We start from the raw sequence: 18,784 nt of genomic DNA on the forward strand, positions 1-18,784 counted from the left end.
TTTATTCAAAGTTTGCACATAGGTATAAGCGTTATTTTAAACATAATTTTATAGTACCTATGTGCCATCAAAATCGCTGAAGGCTTATCTTGGTATAACTCTAATAATGCTTAGTAACTAATTAAAATGGAAAAAGTCTCCGCTAACGTCTGTGTCACAGGGAAAAAAGGATCTCGCACGAAATACCTACCTCTTGGATAGACACCTCTCAAGACATTTTAGGTTTAATATGATACTTGATATGATAATGTTATCAATATAATCTTTGTCAGAAATAAAACGACTTTTACCATTTGAAGGATTTTATTTTGATATTCATAGTATAACACAATCAACAGTACTATCGGCGGCTCACACTAGGTCTACCATGAAACTGAAGTTAACTTCTCACATTTGAACATAGGAGACACCATCGTAACTTATTTTGTAGCAAGGAGGTAAGTTTTAAGTTGATAAGAACTCAAATTATGGAGTGTGGAATTAAAAGGAGTGAAATCTCTTATGGTAGAACTGTTGCAAGTGTCCAGCTGTCAGCTATAATAATAGTTCCCAATCTCTCCAGAGTAGCTAAGAACCTAGGCGTTATTGACGGAGTGAAGTGCGCTGTTTATGATTTGTTTTTTTTTTTCAAGTATTCTAGGTATTGTAGCGCCACCTATTTAAGGGTTTTTGATGACATTTTTTGGTACATGGAGATATTGGAGATTCCATTCCTTACCTCCACCTTCCATAACTCAAATATTCGACCAAAATTTGTCTTTTGACACTGACAATCCATACATTTGAGTTACTATTTAACTCGCTATGTATAAAATTAAAGTCAAACCACGCCAGCATGGCTCCGGCTCACAGCGTGTCTACGCAAGAAGCCAAAGAATTGCTGGATAAGCACCTGATGTAATTCGGCCTTTATTGTCGACACAGAAATCTACCAATAAAGGGTCAAAAGACATGTCAAGGTTGAAATTGAATTTATTAAAAGGAAAACATTCGAGTGGACGGAATGTGATATCTACATAAAGTCTATAATTTAATGGAGTTGTAAGTGTTGGCCGAACGTTAACTAGAATTGACCATAAACCATTACAAATTGAACCGTAACGGACGGTTACAGTTTACGGTTCTATTTGTAATGGTTATTGGTCAATTCTAATTTACGTACGGCCAACACTGAGCTGTTATTTAAGTATGGGCTCATTTTTAACACGCTTTTATTAGGTCGACCTGTATGTTATTATGTAATGGAATCTAAGGTAACTAATTAAACCATCTTCCAAGGATCGTAGCATCATGAAAATTGGCAGCTGTATATAGTTCTAATGACAATACAATAATATGGTACTGTCGCACTGATCTGATGATGGAGCCGGAAGATATGAGCTGGAACTTCATGATGGAACATCGTATCATAGCTGTGTTTGGATTTGTTAGAAAAGTCTTGTAATGAACTTTGACCACGAGGAGGTTTCAAGCTCTGATGATGAAGCCGGAAGATAGGCACTGGCATTCCATGATGGAATATCGTATCATAGTCGTTTTCTGGTTTTTACGTGCATTTATAAAAGCGTGTTTTTCTAGTCTTTTTTAAACTATTCATTTATGATTGGTTACAAGTGCAGCGATATGCAGAATCAGAAATCGTCCGATGAAAATGAGCCACATTACTTTAAATATAATTTAATGTGTATAACGATACTTTATTACAAATACGTTTTTGAGAGAAGTTTGTGCAAAGTAATACTAACTATGTTTAATTAAAATTTTAAAAGAGAAGAGCTATAACAATGTTTCTAATAATTTAATCAGAATTATTTATAAATTGAGAAAGTCAACCTTAAATAGGTACATATTTTAAAGAGAGGTTCGAACGAATCTAGTTCTAATTTTTACAGCTAAAAAAGATAAAGATACCGTTTATAAATAGGTGTCTGCAGTCAACATATTTAAGCGGACATTTAAATAAAACAGAACTTCAAAAGGTGTACACGACACAAATAAGTTTCTTTCAACCGAGAAATAAAAATCGTTTGGATTGTTTTTTCATTTGCTGCTCATTGTTTAGGTAAATTAATGTATTTTAATAGAACAAGATCGACAAATAAATATACATGAAACTTTTAAAATACACGTGCACGTACGTATACATATAGGGAGCGTGCATGAACTGTAGGAGGCAGCACAGGAGCTGTCAGATTTTTGGCGCGAAGCGTAAATGTGAGGTTTATTGTTCCGATGTAGCCCACAAGATGGCAGAACATACTATGCACAAGAAAACACTTGACGTGTAAATGTGCATGTTTATGGTTCCGATTCAGACCACAAGATGGCAGACCCTCCAACGCGCACGGTCCCTATATTTTGTTTACACTTTTAAAATAAAAATAAATAATTTTAAAATAAGAAGTCGCTTAATACATAACGGTAGCTACACGCATAAAGTTGAATATTGAAATGGAACAGAACTATGTGAAACCGCCTTAAACCCGACGTAAGTACACTGATATCCTTAATATTAATAATCAGAGCGACTTACAATATCTAGACATGTCACGCTCACGAATATAAAAAATCAGTCTAAAATATATTAAGGCAACTTGAGAATATATAATATATGCGTAGTCCGTTCGAGAATACTATCAATGGAGTAAAGCAAGCAACGAAATTTAGTCCCTAATTTTATTTTATTTTGACGATACATTTTAACGTATTATTTGCTTTCAAACTAGACAGGTGATTCATAAGGCAAGTAGGGGCAAAGTGCGCCCATGGGGCAAATTTGACTATTCAACAATTACAAAAATTATACGGCGCCGGCGTATGCACTATTTCCAGTAAGAAAACTGAAAATCTTTTTATGACAGATCTATTTTTAAGCGTCTTTTCTACGATGTAGCGATTCCTCGGATTTTTAATGTCTTAGATAAGGGTCTTGATGATGACAGTGAAATAATACAGGATAAAATAAACTTTAGTAATTTTAACTCAGTTTAATATTCTAGACAGTTCAAAGTTTAGTAATCCCAAACGGACTTTCGACACAGTGGTGCCACGCAAAGCACGGTATTTTGCCATCTGATTAAAACATCCGTTGCACAATATTTATTAAAACATTTTAATACTATGCTCAAATCATGAGACTGCTCAATATTGGCAACAAGAAACGTAGATATTATTACAGGTTTTTAATTACCTTATAATAAAATTGATGGTACACCAGTAAGATTTAAACAAAATCACGTTTTCGATTAAATAATTAACACAAATTAGTGTGGTCAATAGGGGTAAGTGTGGCTGACTTTCAGACTGTGTTTATTGCGAGTTATTTATTTGCTACTTGCGTTTAGTGACAAATGTATGAATTCGTAATAAACTCTTATGTCTAATCAATGTTTAAGCGGTCATACCTTTATCCCGCAGCCATACTTACCCGTATTGACAGAATACAATGGACGAATCAAATCAGCGTCATACCGAGCCTACATTAGAAAAAAAGACAATCAAGATACTTACGTTTTAACTTCAATAATTTATTCTCCCTTAAATTCGTAAAACTCAACGCGCCACTTACTCTATAAACAATACATAGATATACAAATATACATCACAATCATAGACAACAAACAGCGGCACTGGCGTTCACGAAACGAAACGAGTCGTCGAATATGGTCAAATGAAAATTATAGTCTAGAAAAAAGGGGCAAATTTTAACCTTTTGAACTCATTTTGTCATATACCCAAACATCATTGAAACGCCAAGCTCCCGGGCGCAAGCGAGGTAATGTAAACCTTATTTTAAAGTGTGAAGGTTACTTCGATAGCGTCCGCCATGACACCTATAGTTGTCCTTGGCGATGTGGGCACGACTAGTAACCACAACTTTAGGTTCTTGGCGTTCAAAAGGTTAAAAATGTAGGCAACCTAAAAGATAGTATTGTTTGTTTGTATTATAAGTTTCCTGAAAATTGCCGCACTAACTGTATTGTTATATTTTTTAAGTATAAGCTTACACTTCAAAACAAAATGGCGAAATAAATATAAGACGACTCGTGGACACATTTATATATTTGTTTACAATTATTCGACTTGTAATCATGTGCACGCATTCAACATAGAACTCTACCCATTACCCAATAAATACACGTAAATGACATAAATATAACTATAGAGAAAAGCATAGAGCGCTCACTCCATACAGCAGTTTACTTACCAAAACACTTATTATATTCGTAGTCGACATCTAGCGTCAAGTAGCTGATTTATCAGTAATAGATGTCGCGTTGAACGAAAAGGAACCACAAAATTAAAAATAAACAGAAGGTCCGTTCCCGCCGTTCTTGAAAATACATACCTAAACTTGCCCGACTCACTAGGGTTGCTTCTGTATTAATTTCAAAGTTTAAAAAGGAGTAGGTAATATAAGTACATACATCGATTCGTTTATACATACATCTTATCATGTTTACATTCCTTAGAGACTGCATTTTGACGTACATGACAGTAGGTACCTACGTAGCGGTGGGGACGTCAAGTGAGCAACGCGCGCACAGCGCGACTAGGCTCTGCCCGAGAGTGCCCGAGAACGCCTATAAATGTAACGTCTGTGTGCGTGCGGCGAAAATGGCACTTTGTACTGAGCGGACTCTCTGCTCCGGCGCGCGCCGCCGCTATTCAACTTCTGCTTGTAAATTGCTGAAAATAATACTTAGTATTCGTCGCGACATCTATTGTGAAGTAGCAGTACTGATAAATCTGCAGCTTGACGTCAGATGTCGACTACGAAAATAATTAGCTTTTTGGTAAGAAAACTGTTGTATCGGGAGCACTCTATGCTTACATATTCCTCTATGATATTAATACAACATATTTGGCGTCAAAGAAAATTTCAATTTGGGAGCGAAGTTAAAAAAAATAACAAAAATAAATAATCTACTTACAAAACAAAGTGTACGGGTATTTTTATATATTAAAGCGATTAATATACAGTTGTTTACATATATTTTACATAATGTACAGTGTATTTACATAAACGTTTAATGTGAAGCACACACAACGAAACTTATTATATACATAACCGAATAGAATCGCCAAAGTACAACAGTATATAATGTTATACAATTTATTGACATGCTATTTTTACAGTTTACAGAATAATTTGCTATTTATATTCAAATCTTAAACCATTTGACGTATTAACTTTATATACATGGTAAGTAAATTCTTTTAAACATTTAAAGTTTCGAATACTTAGATTGAAGTAAGACCAAATAGAATTTGAAATAGAGGTGTATTGTCAAAGAAAATTTTGTAACTACAGTACATTTACTGCCATATTTCGACACACGTTTAAACCTTTTAGAACGCCATTTTACTTTGATCCGTATTCTTTCACTGATATATGATAAATATCAAACAGTGGCGCCATTTTACCGGGCACTACCTAAAAGTTATGGCGCCATCGCTCGATACGATGCTGCCATATTAGATCGCGCCATTTTTTGATATTTAACAAATTTAACACATATCAGTAAAGGAATAAGGATAAAAGTCAAATGGCGTTCTAAAGGCTTTTATCATGTGTCGAAAGATGGCAGTAAATGTACTGTGGCTACAAAATTTTCTTTGACAATACACCTCGATTTCAAATTATCTTTGCTAAGACCGATGGTTTTACTTATAAGTCTATAATATATAGCTGTTATATATTTTTATTATATCAGCTAATATGTATAAGTCGCTGTCCTGTATTATCTGAATCACTACCTATCATTTGGTGTCTAAAATTTAAAAGCACCATTTATATGCCCGTGAACGTGATATTTTTAGATGGTAATTACTTTTAATAAAGTAGTCTTATTCCAGTTTTATATAAACTTTCACGTATTAAAATTTTATTAACGTCTTTTAAATATCCAAACTTCTAAATGTTTTAACTGAGTTCCATTAGAATAGGTACAGTCAAGGTATTAAATACCGATACGGACAAAGTGACAAAAATATGTACACACTACCTTAGCATATTGGCAATAAGGTCGTGTATACATATTTTTGGCGCTTTGTTCGTATCGATATTTAATACCTTGACTGTACCATAAATTTACTATTTAATTTCATTAACTGAATAATCACCAAATTCAATGTATCTAGAATATGCTTCACTCCATCGTAATTAACTTATTAAATACGTTACTTATCAATTTATTCAAAATCAATTTAATGATAAACCAAATAAAACTTAAAAACCGTTTCCGTGTAATAGTTAACTCCAAAAATTAAAATTACCAATAAGTATATCATAAGCATCACCATAGCTTGAATTATTGACAAATAAATTACCACTATTATTTAGAAGGATATGAGAATGTACGTAATTTCGATAATTTGTGCTAATCATACTTCACACTTTGTGACAAATAAATGCAGAAAACTCGTTTCAATACATTTTAACCCACATTACGGTACAAGTACGAAAAATAGGAACGCAACGAGTGGGGATAAATTAAAACACGGCCGAAGGGAGTATTTTAAATCGATACGACTTGCGAATTACCTTTTCGCACATGTATCGTACAACATTTTACAGTACATATGGTGCTACTTTACCGCACTAGTGCGAAAATTAGCATATTACTTTACTGTGTCGAACATTTAAAGGGCCATATGTACTGTAAAACGTACGATACATGTGCGAATAGGTAATTCGCAACTCATGTCGATTTAAAACACTCCCTTCGGTCCTGTTTTAATTTATCGCCACTCGTTTCGAATTTCCTATTTTTCGCACTTGTATCGTAACAGTACATATTAACTTTTTGAGATACGTACTAGTGCGGTAAAGTAGCACCTTATGTACTGTAAAAATTATTAATCATATTAAAGTCCGCTTACGCTAACATTGCATCAACTTGAATAGGACAAAGTGAGGACGGAAAGTGGAAATTATACATTAATTATGACATCGCCACACTTTGTCTTTACAAATTACACGCAAAAGATGGTAAGCAAACGAAGTGTTCAAAATAATCGGCTTACACTAATGTTCTAATAAAAAAAAGGGTGTCGATCATTTTAAACATGTCGAACGCTAAACAACTTCTGCTATTGGCTGCATCACAAAACCACCCCACACTAGCGTGTTTTGAGCGTCGGCATCTAGTCAGCGCTATGGAAAATGGCGTCGCTTCGCAGTTGCGCCAACGTTGCGTCGAGCAGCAGCCATAGAGTTAACTAGACGCCGATGCTCGGGAGACGCTATAGTCTGTGAGATCTAAGTTCCAACATTTCACATATGGAAGGTAGAGGCAAGGAACAGAATCTCCTTAGGCAGAACTGTTGCAAAAGTGTCTAGCTGTCAGCTATAAATAATAGTTCCAAATCTCTCCAGAGTAGCGCTAGAGTAGCTAAGAACCTAGGCGTTATTGGCGGAATGAAGTGCGCTGTCTATGATTAGATTTTTTCTCAAGTATTCTAGGTATTGTAGCGCCATCTATTTATGGTCTTTTTGTCGGATATTTTTTGGTATATGGAGATTCTGTTCCTTTCATCTACCTTCCGTAATTTCATAGTTCTCTATTGAAGTTTGTAGTGATGAGGCTAAGACGTATCGTTTGTCAAATCTAGTGATTATAAACGAATTATTCGAATCGATTTTACAACCGATTTTTGCATGTGCTTATTGTTTCGTTATAATTATTAATTAATCTTTTTTCACGTCGTATTTTACTGTATTTATATTTTTGTTTTAAATGTATTTTTTATTATTATATAATCGATTTTTATATGAATCGAATCGACAGAATCAGCAACAACAATGCTTTTTAAAAAGAGCAGACATAATAACTGTTGGCGTGATAAATTATTATCGTAAAATATCCAATAAATAAGATCTAAAAAATATAATATAATAGTTATTTACGATACAAGTACGAAAGATAGGGAATGCGACTTACTATGTAAAGGTTTTACAGTACATATGACCCTTTAAATTTTCGAGATAGTTACATAATGTGCTAATTTACGCACTAGTGCCGAAAAGTAGCACCATATGTACTGTAAACGAAGTTATGTTTAAGAAAAGCGAAATATTTTTTTTAAGTACTTGACAAACCCAATCATTATTACGGGATTTTATTTATAATTTATAAATAAAACACCTTTGACACCGATCAGCTATGGAAACAAGATTGGATGAACCAAGCTGAAACTTCGGCCGTGAATATTGACCCAACGACCAAGTATAAGGGAATGGACCTCCCTAGGAAGCAATGGTGCCGACTGAATCGCCTAAGAACTGGACACGGACGATGTAACTTTTTCCGTCACAAATGGGGATGGACCGACTCCGCGCTGTGTGATTGTGGCATCGAAGACCAAACCATGGAGCACATCATTCGGAGATGTCCTCTCCGCGCCTACCCGGGGAGACCAGATGATCTCATCAACGCCCGAAACTGTGCAGTGGCTGCATAACCTGGATGTTGCCTTATAATCTTTTATGTATCTTTGCCTATTTGACAATATCGCCATACGATTAAATAAATAAATTTATAATTTAAATGGGTCATGCGTTTACGTTCTACGGGCGTTGTCATTTGGTCAAATGTGTGAACTTAGTCTCACAAACTATAGTGTGGGGTGGCTCTTAAACAATAATAATTGAAGGAATAGGTACTATTTTACCGTGCGTGGTTTCATGACTACGGTCATAAAATGTAGCCTCCAATTCATAAGATCAAATTTAAACAAGCGTAAGATATAAGGATCACATTTCATTGCCATAATGTTGTATAAAGACTTGAACAATCATAAGATTGTAGTATTAATCGTACGAAATATGATACATAATACATGACGGAAGTCTTCTACTTCAACACTTCCACACGAGAGCGTGATTTTGAAGCTTACTTGTACGAATTAGAGTCCGAAATTGCTTGCACTCGCTTACGCATACAGAATGGAATTCTGTACACGATTGTACTATTTCTATCATGAGACCGAGATTTCAAGTCTAGAGGCTTGTACGGAATTATCCCTCAGACGGTTTTAGAAGGTCACATTGAGCGCGGCAAATTGCAACTCATACGAAACCATTATTTCAACTAAAAGGTACCACATTGTCGGTAGTCGATAAGGTTGATTTCAAATTGAATTAAAAAGAAAATGAAAAAGAAAAAAAAAATTGACGTAAAAAAAAAAATTCATTAAAAATATTTTTTTATAGAAATAGCGCCGTATTGATAACCGACAATAAGTACCCTTTTGGTTGAAAACGGCACCTCGTATACGCCTGTATTATGATTCACGTTTTACACCAATTTGTTAATAAATCTTCATGAATCATGAACACTTTGTATAGGTAGAAATTTCTAACGCAATTTTGAGTCTTGCATCCATGTATTAAGGTCTATTTCACCTCAGACCTCGTCGCCAAGGTCCTGAACACAGTTCTCGGCGATGGGTACGAATTTGTCTTCTATCTGTATGAGAAGGATGCTCTTGTCGACGTGGGACCGTAGTTTAGGGTCCCGGTGGTTGGGGGTCCATTTGTGCACAACCTGGGAATAAAGATTATATTTATCAAAAACCGGCCAAGAGCATGTCGGGCCATGCTCAGAGTAGGGTTCCGTAGTTACTTTTCCGTCACAATAAGCTAAAATGGAGCTTAAAGTATGGTAGATTGTTAACCAAGGGATGAACTGTGGATGTACGTTTTTTTACTATGAAGGGTAAACTTTTTGTAATAACTCAAAAACAGCTAAACAGATCATGTCCGCTATAGTTTTCGTATAATATCTTTGTTAAGCTCTACTTCCACGATTTTTTTCATATTTTTTGGACCTATGGTTCAAAAGTTAGAGGGGGGGGGGAACACATTTTTTTTTCTTTCGGAGCGATTATCTCCGAACATATTCATTTTATAAAAAAATGTTTGTTGAAGACCCCTATTAGTTTTGAAAGACCTTTCCAACGATACCCCACACAGTAATGCTGAATCAAAAAAAAAAACACCCCCACTTTACGTACAGGGGAGGTACCCTAAAAAAATTTTTTTTTGATTTTATTGTACGACTTTGTCGGCTTTATTGATGTATATATCCATGCCAAATTTCAGCTTTCTAGCACTAACGATCACTGAGCAACGCCTCGGACAGACAGACAGACGGATATGGCGAAACTATAAGGGTTCCTAGTTGACTACGGAACCCTAAAAAAGAACTGACTTTACAAAACAATTAAAAATGTTGAGAATTGCAATCGCAATCTAGAGCGGGAACGCTGCCTGCGTAATGGGCACCCTACCAAGGGCGCAAAATTTTGATAGGTATTTTTAATTTTTAACTTTAGTTATTTTAATCGTAGTTAGTTTTAAATTTTTATTCATTTTGTGAGTTCTGATTGAGATTTTATGTAAATAAAGTTCAAATATATTAAAAATGCCGTTTTTTTATAATTATAAACTTCATCGGCAGTTCAACTTCGGTAATAGAAAACGCAGTAGTTACCAAGTCCCCGGCAAGCTCGTTCGAATTTCACCTTCCCATACAAACGGAGTCTCGTTCTAATTTTATAACTACGTGTTGGATTGTAATGAAACTTTGCACATATAATGACATGCGGTATATCTAGTCCTATAATTAGTTTATATAGCTCCAGTTTGTTAAGCAAACGATGATCAAAAACAAGTTTTGTATGACAAACTTAAATTCGCTGCACATTTTTAGGTATAGTATCTGAAGCTACATAAAGTAATTACAGCCAGCTTTTGAAACTCTAGGTCCACGGGGTCCCAGCGCGCACAAGTTTTTTGGAGAAATCGCGAAACGTCTGGCTGACGTAACTGATGACCGAAGAGCTGGCGGCTTTCTCGCACAACGTATCAGTATTGCGATACAACGAGGAAATGTCGCCAGCATCCTTGGTACAATGCCTCAAGGGCCTATTTTAGATATAAGCTAGTTATAGTAATCATCTGTATATATCCATTATGTACATTGTTATTGTAAATAAATACTTTTCGTTTTCATTACAGCCTAGATATACCTTACCATATTGTAACTCCACAGTTTCAGAGCAATCTAGCTAGTCGGGAACAAATATCTGTGCTCATTACACAAATAAATGTCCTTACCGGGATTCGAACCCAGGACCATCAGCTTTATAGGCAGGGTGACCCACTAGGACCGGTTTACCCAGGAGAACCCCTCTTGACTCACCAGGCCGTCCATCCCGGGCATGGGCACCCAGCCGCCCCAGTAGCTCCGGCCGCCTCGCTCGCGCTGCGCCTCGCTCGGCCACTGCACGTCTATCCTCCTCCCCAAGTTGATGCAGTCGTACACTCCCAGCGGTTCGATGATCAACACTTTACTGCCGACACTCACGTTCATTTTCAACTCGCTTCTGCCGGAATCTGATCGTTTGATTTTAGTCTTTATGTCTTTGTTTTTAGAGTCCTTTTTTCCTTCTTTCTTGAGTATGGACTCCTTGTTCGACAGGTCGGAGTAGTGGGTCTCTTTAAGCGGTATAGCTTCAGGCTTTTCAATGTAGCGGCCGGTTAGTTCGCGATAGCTTTCTCGCTCGTGTCGGATTTCTTTGCTGAGTTTGGAGAGGTCTTTCGATGTGCCTTCGTTTAGGAAGTATCTGAAATGAAAAAGTAATTTTGAAAAACGAATGTTTTAAATGTAATAATTATTGGAATTAACATTTTATAAGTGCGTCTTATTAAGAATAGAAAAGTAAATTTTTTTTTTTTTTAATGTCGCAATATTACTTGGTTCCTTAAGCCAGTTGAGTTTTCCACACTAGTGCATAAATTAACACATTATGTAACTATGTCGAAAATTAAAGGGTCACATATACTGTAAATCGTTGTACGATACATGTGCGAAAAGGTAATTCGCAACTCGTGTCGATTTAAAACACTCTCTTCGGTCGTGTTTTAATTTATCGCAACTTGTTACGAATTTCCTATTTTTCGCACTAAATTAAATACCTAAGGAAGGATACAGAGCATAGCAATTAGCAGTTATGCTAGGTACATTAAGAAAAGAACTTTCTAATTACTCAATGAAGAAAAACATCGAGGGAAGGAACTGATTTAATACCAATAAGGCCTCGTTTCCCCCAAGGTTTTATTTGTAAAAAGTAGTGAATTTCCGATGATGTTTTTAAAATGTACCCTTAAATGCAAGTTACTGACAGTTAAGAGGTTAAATATTTTTTTTTATATTAATAGTAAACTAGTCTCAGTGAGTTTGTGTGTCGATGCGGAAATGGCGATTCTATCTAGTTATTTAAGGTGAAATATAAGTACCTACATAGACAAGACAACAAAATTATCATGCTAAACGTAAAAAAATGCGATGAAGAAATATTTGTTTAAACATAATGATCTTGTCAATATTTATCAGGTGGTGCAAGTGGCCCTAAGAGTCCCCGATATCCGTATTGAGCTTAGTAATTAAATAACAGTAAATTGTTAAATAGGCGGGTCCACACAGAGCGAGCATCCGCGGTCAAGGCATGTCTACACTAGCCGTTTAGTGCGCGAGGAAATTGCCTCGCGCAAATGCTTGCTCTATGTGGACCTGCCTATGAAACAATGTACTGTTATTTAATTACTAAGATCAATACGGATATCGGGGACCCTTGGGGCCACTTGTACCATTCCACTAACCCGGGGTTAACTGGAGTTACTATGGTTACCAGTACAATTTGACACTGGATTAACGATTTAACTGGTTAACCCCGGGTTATTGGGACGGTGTGACACTAAGTGCTGGCCTTCACATTGGGGCTTGTTACATTGATTAGTGTTTATTGCGAGTTTATTTGTTACTTGTATTTAGTGACAAATGTATGAACTCGCACTAAACACTCAATGTCGCAGGCCCCAATGTGAAGGGCAACCACACTTACTCTTATGAAAGAGAATTTGAAATAGATGTGGATTGTCAAAGAAAACTTTGTAGCCACAGTAAATTTACTGTCATCTTTTGACACATGATTAAAACTTTTAGAACGCCATTTGACTTTGATTTTTATTCTTTGACTGATATGTGTTCAATTTGTTAAATATCAAAAAGTGGCGCCATCTTACCGGGCATCGGCTACAGGTTGTGGCGCCATCGCTCGAAACGATGCCGCCATACCTTTGGTCTTTGACCTATTAGATGGCGCCACTTTTTGATATTTAACAAATTGTACACATATTAGTCAAAGTCAAATAGAATAGAATAGAATAGAATTTGTTTTATTCATAAACACACAAACAGTAATAGACAGACATAAAAGAGAACATAGTGAGAGTAAAGTGTCACGAAATGGCCTCATCTCAGCATGTTGCTGGCGACTTCCAGCGCTGATCTTCCGATGAGACCATCGAGTGCGAAATAATCACGGAAGATAACAGAAAAAAGGAAAGAAACATAAAATAAATATGACGAACATACTTAACACTAAGTTTAAATAAAATTGCACGCAATAGCGTTCTAAAAGTTTTAATCACGTGTCAAAAGATGGCAGTAAATTTACTGTGGCTACAAAGTTTTCTTTGACAATCCATCTATTCCAAATTCTCTTTGGTACCGACCTAATTAATTCCATTCGTGTTATTTGAAATGAAATCACTTTAGTATCTGTGTATGCGTGCGTGCGTGTGTAGTATGTCTACCTTTGTAAGTCTCTGTCTTGCCTGGCGTGCCTGTTGGCGAGGATCTTGCAGTCGGGCAGCGACACGTCGGCCCCGCGCGGCGCCAGCTCCTCCAGCGAGGACTCCGCCGAGCGCCGCGGCCCCCCGTCTGCGTGCGTGTGTAGTATGTCTACCTTTGTAAGTCTCTGTCTTGCCTGGCGTGCCTGTTGGCGAGGATCTTGCAGTCGGGCAGCGACACGTCGGCCCCGCGCGGCGCCAGCTCCTCCAGCGAGGACTCCGCCGAGCGCCGCGGCCCCCCGTCTGCGTGCGTGTGTAGTATGTCTACCTTTGTAAGTCTCTGTCTTGCCTGGCGTGCCTGTTGGCGAGGATCTTGCAGTCGGGCAGCGACACGTCGGCCCCGCGCGGCGCCAGCTCCTCCAGCGAGGACTCCGCCGAGCGCCGCGGCCCCCCGTCTGCGTGCGTGTGTAGTATGTCTACCTTTGTAAGTCTCTGTCTTGCCTGGCGTGCCTGTTGGCGAGGATCTTGCAGTCGGGCAGCGACACGTCGGCCCCGCGCGGCGCCAGCTCCTCCAGCGAGGACTCCGCCGAGCGCCGCGGCCCCCCGTCTGCGTGCGTGTGTAGTATGTCTACCTTTGTAAGTCTCTGTCTTGCCTGGCGTGCCTGTTGGCGAGGATCTTGCAGTCGGGCAGCGACACGTCGGCCCCGCGCGGCGCCAGCTCCTCCAGCGAGGACTCCGCCGAGCGCCGCGGCCCCCCGTCTGCGTGCGTGTGTAGTATGTCTACCTTTGTAAGTCTCTGTCTTGCCTGGCGTGCCTGTTGGCGAGGATCTTGCAGTCGGGCAGCGACACGTCGGCCCCGCGCGGCGCCAGCTCCTCCAGCGAGGACTCCGCCGAGCGCCGCGGCCCCCCGTCTGCGTGCGTGTGTAGTATGTCTACCTTTGTAAGTCTCTGTCTTGCCTGGCGTGCCTGTTGGCGAGGATCTTGCAGTCGGGCAGCGACACGTCGGCCCCGCGCGGCGCCAGCTCCTCCAGCGAGGACTCCGCCGAGCGCCGCGGCCCCCCGTCTGCGTGCGTGTGTAGTATGTCTACCTTTGTAAGTCTCTGTCTTGCCTGGCGTGCCTGTTGGCGAGGATCTTGCAGTCGGGCAGCGACACGTCGGCCCCGCGCGGCGCCAGCTCCTCCAGCGAGGACTCCGCCGAGCGCCGCGGCCCCCCGTCTGCGTGCGTGTGTAGTATGTCTACCTTTGTAAGTCTCTGTCTTGCCTGGCGTGCCTGTTGGCGAGGATCTTGCAGTCGGGCAGCGACACGTCGGCCCCGCGCGGCGCCAGCTCCTCCAGCGAGGACTCCGCCGAGCGCCGCGGCCCCCCGTCTGCGTGCGTGTGTAGTATGTCTACCTTTGTAAGTCTCTGTCTTGCCTGGCGTGCCTGTTGGCGAGGATCTTGCAGTCGGGCAGCGACACGTCGGCCCCGCGCGGCGCCAGCTCCTCCAGCGAGGACTCCGCCGAGCGCCGCGGCCCCCCGTCTGCGAGCGTGTGTAGTATGTCTACCTTTGTAAGTCTCTGTCTTGCCTGGCGTGCCTGTTGGCGAGGATCTTGCAGTCGGGCAGCGACACGTCGGCCCCGCGCGGCGCCAGCTCCTCCAGCGAGGACTCCGCCGAGCGCCGCGGCCCCCCGTCTGCGTGCGTGTGTAGTATGTCTACCTTTGTAAGTCTCTGTCTTGCCTGGCGTGCCTGTTGGCGAGGATCTTGCAGTCGGGCAGCGACACGTCGGCCCCGCGCGGCGCCAGCTCCTCCAGCGAGGACTCCGCCGAGCGCCGCGGCCCCCCGTCTGCGTGCGTGTGTAGTATGTCTACCTTTGTAAGTCTCTGTCTTGCCTGGCGTGCCTGTTGGCGAGGATCTTGCAGTCGGGCAGCGACACGTCGGCCCCGCGCGGCGCCAGCTCCTCCAGCGAGGACTCCGCCGAGCGCCGCGGCCCCCCGTCTGCGTGCGTGTGTAGTATGTCTACCTTTGTAAGTCTCTGTCTTGCCTGGCGTGCCTGTTGGCGAGGATCTTGCAGTCGGGCAGCGACACGTCGGCCCCGCGCGGCGCCAGCTCCTCCAGCGAGGACTCCGCCGAGCGCCGCGGCCCCCCGTCTGCGTGCGTGTGTAGTATGTCTACCTTTGTAAGTCTCTGTCTTGCCTGGCGTGCCTGTTGGCGAGGATCTTGCAGTCGGGCAGCGACACGTCGGCCCCGCGCGGCGCCAGCTCCTCCAGCGAGGACTCCGCCGAGCGCCGCGGCCCCCCGTCTGCGTGCGTGTGTAGTATGTCTACCTTTGTAAGTCTCTGTCTTGCCTGGCGTGCCTGTTGGCGAGGATCTTGCAGTCGGGCAGCGACACGTCGGCCCCGCGCGGCGCCAGCTCCTCCAGCGAGGACTCCGCCGAGCGCCGCGGCCCCCCGTCTGCGTGCGTGTGTAGTATGTCTACCTTTGTAAGTCTCTGTCTTGCCTGGCGTGCCTGTTGGCGAGGATCTTGCAGTCGGGCAGCGACACGTCGGCCCCGCGCGGCGCCAGCTCCTCCAGCGAGGACTCCGCCGAGCGCCGCGGCCCCCCGTCTGCGTGCGTGTGTAGTATGTCTACCTTTGTAAGTCTCTGTCTTGCCTGGCGTGCCTGTTGGCGAGGATCTTGCAGTCGGGCAGCGACACGTCGGCCCCGCGCGGCGCCAGCTCCTCCAGCGAGGACTCCGCCGAGCGCCGCGGCCCCCCGTCTGCGTGCGTGTGTAGTATGTCTACCTTTGTAAGTCTCTGTCTTGCCTGGCGTGCCTGTTGGCGAGGATCTTGCAGTCGGGCAGCGACACGTCGGCCCCGCGCGGCGCCAGCTCCTCCAGCGAGGACTCCGCCGAGCGCCGCGGCCCCCCGTCTGCGTGCGTGTGTAGTATGTCTACCTTTGTAAGTCTCTGTCTTGCCTGGCGTGCCTGTTGGCGAGGATCTTGCAGTCGGGCAGCGACACGTCGGCCCCGCGCGGCGCCAGCTCCTCCAGCGAGGACTCCGCCGAGCGCCGCGGCCCCCCGTCTGCGTGCGTGTGTAGTATGTCTACCTTTGTAAGTCTCTGTCTTGCCTGGCGTGCCTGTTGGCGAGGATCTTGCAGTCGGGCAGCGACACGTCGGCCCCGCGCGGCGCCAGCTCCTCCAGCGAGGACTCCGCCGAGCGCCGCGGCCCCCCGTCTGCGTGCGTGTGTAGTATGTCTACCTTTGTAAGTCTCTGTCTTGCCTGGCGTGCCTGTTGGCGAGGATCTTGCAGTCGGGCAGCGACACGTCGGCCCCGCGCGGCGCCAGCTCCTCCAGCGAGGACTCCGCCGAGCGCCGCGGCCCCCCGTCTGCGTGCGTGTGTAGTATGTCTACCTTTGTAAGTCTCTGTCTTGCCTGGCGTGCCTGTTGGCGAGGATCTTGCAGTCGGGCAGCGACACGTCGGCCCCGCGCGGCGCCAGCTCCTCCAGCGAGGACTCCGCCGAGCGCCGCGGCCCCCCGTCTGCGTGCGTGTGTAGTATGTCTACCTTTGTAAGTCTCTGTCTTGCCTGGCGTGCCTGTTGGCGAGGATCTTGCAGTCGGGCAGCGACACGTCGGCCCCGCGCGGCGCCAGCTCCTCCAGCGAGGACTCCGCCGAGCGCCGCGGCCCCCCGTCTGCGTGCGTGTGTAGTATGTCTACCTTTGTAAGTCTCTGTCTTGCCTGGCGTGCCTGTTGGCGAGGATCTTGCAGTCGGGCAGCGACACGTCGGCCCCGCGCGGCGCCAGCTCCTCCAGCGAGGACTCCGCCGAGCGCCGCGGCCCCCCGTCTGCGTGCGTGTGTAGTATGTCTACCTTTGTAAGTCTCTGTCTTGCCTGGCGTGCCTGTTGGCGAGGATCTTGCAGTCGGGCAGCGACACGTCGGCCCCGCGCGGCGCCAGCTCCTCCAGCGAGGACTCCGCCGAGCGCCGCGGCCCCCCGTCTGCGTGCGTGTGTAGTATGTCTACCTTTGTAAGTCTCTGTCTTGCCTGGCGTGCCTGTTGGCGAGGATCTTGCAGTCGGGCAGCGACACGTCGGCCCCGCGCGGCGCCAGCTCCTCCAGCGAGGACTCCGCCGAGCGCCGCGGCCCCCCGTCTGCGTGCGTGTGTAGTATGTCTACCTTTGTAAGTCTCTGTCTTGCCTGGCGTGCCTGTTGGCGAGGATCTTGCAGTCGGGCAGCGACACGTCGGCCCCGCGCGGCGCCAGCTCCTCCAGCGAGGACTCCGCCGAGCGCCGCGGCCCCCCGTCTGCGTGCGTGTGTAGTATGTCTACCTTTGTAAGTCTCTGTCTTGCCTGGCGTGCCTGTTGGCGAGGATCTTGCAGTCGGGCAGCGACACGTCGGCCCCGCGCGGCGCCAGCTCCTCCAGCGAGGACTCCGCCGAGCGCCGCGGCCCCCCGTCTGCGTGCGTGTGTAGTATGTCTACCTTTGTAAGTCTCTGTCTTGCCTGGCGTGCCTGTTGGCGAGGATCTTGCAGTCGGGCAGCGACACGTCGGCCCCGCGCGGCGCCAGCTCCTCCAGCGAGGACTCCGCCGAGCGCCGCGGCCCCCCGTCTGCGTGCGTGTGTAGTATGTCTACCTTTGTAAGTCTCTGTCTTGCCTGGCGTGCCTGTTGGCGAGGATCTTGCAGTCGGGCAGCGACACGTCGGCCCCGCGCGGCGCCAGCTCCTCCAGCGAGGACTCCGCCGAGCGCCGCGGCCCCCCGTCTGCGTGCGTGTGTAGTATGTCTACCTTTGTAAGTCTCTGTCTTGCCTGGCGTGCCTGTTGGCGAGGATCTTGCAGTCGGGCAGCGACACGTCGGCCCCGCGCGGCGCCAGCTCCTCCAGCGAGGACTCCGCCGAGCGCCGCGGCCCCCCGTCTGCGTGCGTGTGTAGTATGTCTACCTTTGTAAGTCTCTGTCTTGCCTGGCGTGCCTGTTGGCGAGGATCTTGCAGTCGGGCAGCGACACGTCGGCCCCGCGCGGCGCCAGCTCCTCCAGCGAGGACTCCGCCGAGCGCCGCGGCCCCCCGTCTGCGTGCGTGTGTAGTATGTCTACCTTTGTAAGTCTCTGTCTTGCCTGGCGTGCCTGTTGGCGAGGATCTTGCAGTCGGGCAGCGACACGTCGGCCCCGCGCGGCGCCAGCTCCTCCAGCGAGGAC

At 44.5% G+C, this 18,784-nt stretch overlaps 1 protein-coding gene across 1 annotated transcript in view; it reads right to left on the minus strand.

Moving 5' to 3' along the window:
• Nucleotides 1-284: 284 nt before the first annotated feature.
• The window catches only part of LOC133525882 (uncharacterized), a 69,378-nt gene continuing 50,878 nt past the window's right edge, over nt 285-18,784 (minus strand). The window contains exons 28-29 of the mRNA XM_061862292.1: nt 11,211-11,634; nt 285-9,551 (exon numbers count right to left, since the gene is read on the minus strand). Coding sequence (XP_061718276.1) covers nt 9,411-9,551; nt 11,211-11,634 — 565 coding nt within the window. The 3' untranslated portion in view covers nt 285-9,410. The remainder of the gene's footprint in view (nt 9,552-11,210; nt 11,635-18,784) is intronic.

Source organism: Cydia pomonella, chromosome 15, assembly GCF_033807575.1.
Source record: "Cydia pomonella isolate Wapato2018A chromosome 15, ilCydPomo1, whole genome shotgun sequence".
Taxonomy (NCBI): Eukaryota; Metazoa; Arthropoda; class Insecta; order Lepidoptera; family Tortricidae; genus Cydia; species Cydia pomonella.